Source organism: Pinus tabuliformis, chromosome 2_2 (assembly GCF_031772625.1).
Source record: "Pinus tabuliformis cultivar Carrire ecotype Pingquan chromosome 2_2, CPIR1, whole genome shotgun sequence".
Taxonomy (NCBI): domain Eukaryota; kingdom Viridiplantae; phylum Streptophyta; class Pinopsida; order Pinales; family Pinaceae; genus Pinus; species Pinus tabuliformis.
This window is the reverse complement of record NC_142300.1, coordinates 877,675,773-877,678,968: the sequence shown is the minus strand read 5'-3', so window position 1 is coordinate 877,678,968 and position 3,196 is coordinate 877,675,773. Positions and strand designations below refer to the sequence as shown.

At 30.6% G+C, this 3,196-nt stretch overlaps 1 protein-coding gene across 1 annotated transcript; it reads right to left on the bottom strand.

The window, feature by feature from the left end:
* Window positions 1-293: 293 nt before the first annotated feature.
* Window positions 294-773, bottom strand: LOC149195800 (uncharacterized). The gene has a single exon (XM_089408825.1). It carries the CDS (start codon window positions 717-719, stop codon window positions 294-296), a length of 426 nt encoding a protein of 141 aa, XP_089264951.1. The 5' UTR covers window positions 720-773.
* Window positions 774-3,196: the final 2,423 nt, after the last annotated feature.

Genomic DNA, 3,196 nt, shown 5'->3' with positions numbered 1-3,196 from the left:
AGTGCATACATCAAGCAGAGTGCGTGAATTCAATAAACAAATGATGAGTAGTTCAGATTACAGAGCACACAAACAGCAGCATTACATAACACCATCAGACTTTTGAAAGGAAATGCAATACAAAATCCTACTTCATCCAATAACACTGATCACATAAAACAAATTACAGCAGATATTAAAGCACAACAGCGGTAGGACAACATTGGAAAAAAAATTCTACTACTCCTACTACCCTAGCAGATATTAAAGCACAACAACGGTAGGACAACATTGGAAAAATAATTCTACTACTCCTACTCCCCTCTGGCAAAGTATTCAACCGGGAAAGTCCTGGTGAGGCCACCAATGCTTCTGAAATGTATCTTGCCAGGATTTCTCTTGTCAACCTCCATTTCACAAATGGGAACCCATAACATCATATCCCTAGCCATCACACCCTTGATGTTCTTGACCTTGTACTTCTCTACCTTGCACGTCACATTCGCTGAGACTTTGACATGTTTGTCGGCTTTCTTGTAGTGGTGTTTACACTCACTCTTCTGCTTTATCCAAACTTGACCCGTCTCCTCCACTATTCCCGCCTCCAACACATCTTTCATTGCCATGAGGCCGCCAGGGAGGCAATACAATTCCATCATATCCATGACTATCTTCAATGTTTCGTCTCCTCTAACTACGATGGCATTTTCCTTCCTGATCTCAGATTCGACGTGAGCCATTGGCACAATTACAGAATCCTCACAGAAGAAATTGATATCACAATATTTCAACAAAGTTAGAACGACTCAGGTTGAAGTTTTTGAAGGGAAGAAGCAGGATTTATAAGAGAAAATATTCTGCATGTGTATGAACTCGAAGACTTATATTATTGCACAACACGTGGTTGCAGTAAAGTTTGGCATGATCATTTATGTGGGAGCTCACTCTTCGATAACGTAGGTTTTTTTGGCACTGATACATGGTACTTGGCACAGTTGCGTGAGATTAAAAATGAATGCTTACGTGCTTACGTAAGGCTATCCCGGAGCATCATACACATGACGGCGAATATGGAAATGAGCATCGCCAAATGTTTACATAAGGTTCTGGGTAAATATCACTGACAGGAAGCTGGGTGGGAGTTGGGGAAATATCACTCACAGGATTGTGGGTGGTAGTTGAGAAATGAATGAGTTGAGAATAGCGTAATGAAAAGCCTCAATCCCAGTGTTCATAATTTAAAAGCATATAAAATTCACAGAATTCAATCCAATAAAAGAGAGTTATAAATAAAAGGTCACCAGAATTTATGTTTTTTAACTACTTTCATAAAAATATTGTTCTTTTGGCGTTGAGAAGGTCATTTTGACACATTAATTTAAAAATAAAAGTAAATTAATCATTAAATAAAAAGACGAATAATAAATTAAAAAACAATATTGGCATCGATATATTAAAGGGTCTGATTCCTTTACAGATATGCAATTTTTCATTTTTATAGTTAGAGTTTTGAAGGTATAAATGGATGAGGTTCTTTTGTACACTTGTTGTAAAAATTGCATAGTTAAAACTTGCAACCTTATCAATTCTGGAAATGGACGAAACGTGGATTAGTGAAATGGAGTTGGCAAATTTCTATGTTAATTGTATAGTTAAAGCTTACAATTCTATCACATCTTGAAAAAATAATTAAAATGGACGAAATCTGGATTAGTGAAGTGGAGCTGGCAAAGTTTTGATTTTAATTAAACATATGCCTATCGGATTCTCGCAACGCACAATATCAATGAGAGGTATCATGGTTCATGGGCACTCTTGTAACCGCAAATTTTTATAAGTGAAAAAGATGTAGAGAATGGGGAATCTAGGTTGGTTGTTCACTCGATATGTTAGTGGCTCCTCCTTTAGCACATATATTGCAAGGAAAAAAAGGACGAAGTAGTTTTAAGGCAATGATATCTACATAGAGTTAGAGTTAAATATAGTGATGATCAATTTTCTATAAAAAACCTATTATGGTTTATCAGGTGAAGTTTAGTGATGCAAATCTTTGGAGGTTGTGCTCATAAATATAAATTTATATAGTTTATTGAAATTATTACATGTATATTTTTATATGGAAATATAAGTTTTTTTTTTGAGATTTTATATATATATATAATTAATAGATTACATTTTTATATTAAATTGTTTTTTGGTTATTATTAATATATTTTGAAATATGAGTTTTGCATATCTAAATATTTAATTTATAATTCATATTGAATCTAGTATTATTTGTAAATATCACATATCAATTTTATATTAGGAAATAAATGAATTATACATTTTATTTCTATTAAGTAATTGAAATTTTTTACTTTTAATTTTTTTTTTCCCATTAAAGCATTTTATTATGATCAAGTTTATATATATATATATATATATATATATATATATATATATATATTAACATGCATAATTAAATAGTTTATTCAAGAAAGTATCTAAACATTTTTACATGTGACTCAATAGATTGAATTTATATTAATATGTTCAATTTATAAGAAGCAAAGAATTTGTAAATACTACATGTCTGCTCAATTAAACCAATAAAAAAGGTTAAAAAGAATATAGAGTGGAGATGTTGTAGTGTGAGGAAAAAGTTAAAATTAATAAAATAATAAAATTCAATTTGTTAATTTGTAATTTTGTGTTAAATAATAAAATTACAAATAAATTTTTAGCGAAAATAAAATCATAATATACATATCACATTAAAATATATAACAGATAATAGTAGCAATTAACAAGTGTTACATAGTAGCTAGTACCTGTAGTTTAGTTTAAATATAGCTAAACTAGCAATTGCACCAAATGTTGCAAAAGAAACGCCCTAAGACAGTAGCATAGGAAAGAGTAGCATTAAGCCCAGCAAGATTCTTGCCCAAAATGTAATCTAACTGTAATTTACAATATACAAAGTGGATTTGTGAGCTACTACTTTACTAGTTTTTTCAAATTTTAATATGAAAAAACAAATCAAATTTATGTAACTTTCAATCTCTTAAACTCTTAGAAAGCTAGAATGGATATGCAAGTGTGATAGATGGTTAATTAAATATTTTATAACACTTAGAAAATTACAATGTGTATATGTACTTATTGTTTGGAAAACACAATAAGAATTTATAATGTGTATATGTACTTATTGTTTGGAAAACAAAATAAGAATGCT

Bases quoted from the DNA above. Each gene is read 5' to 3' on its own strand.
- LOC149195800 (XM_089408825.1), bottom strand. From the start codon at position 719: ATGGCTCACGTCGAATCTGAGATCAGGAAGGAAAATGCCATCGTAGTT.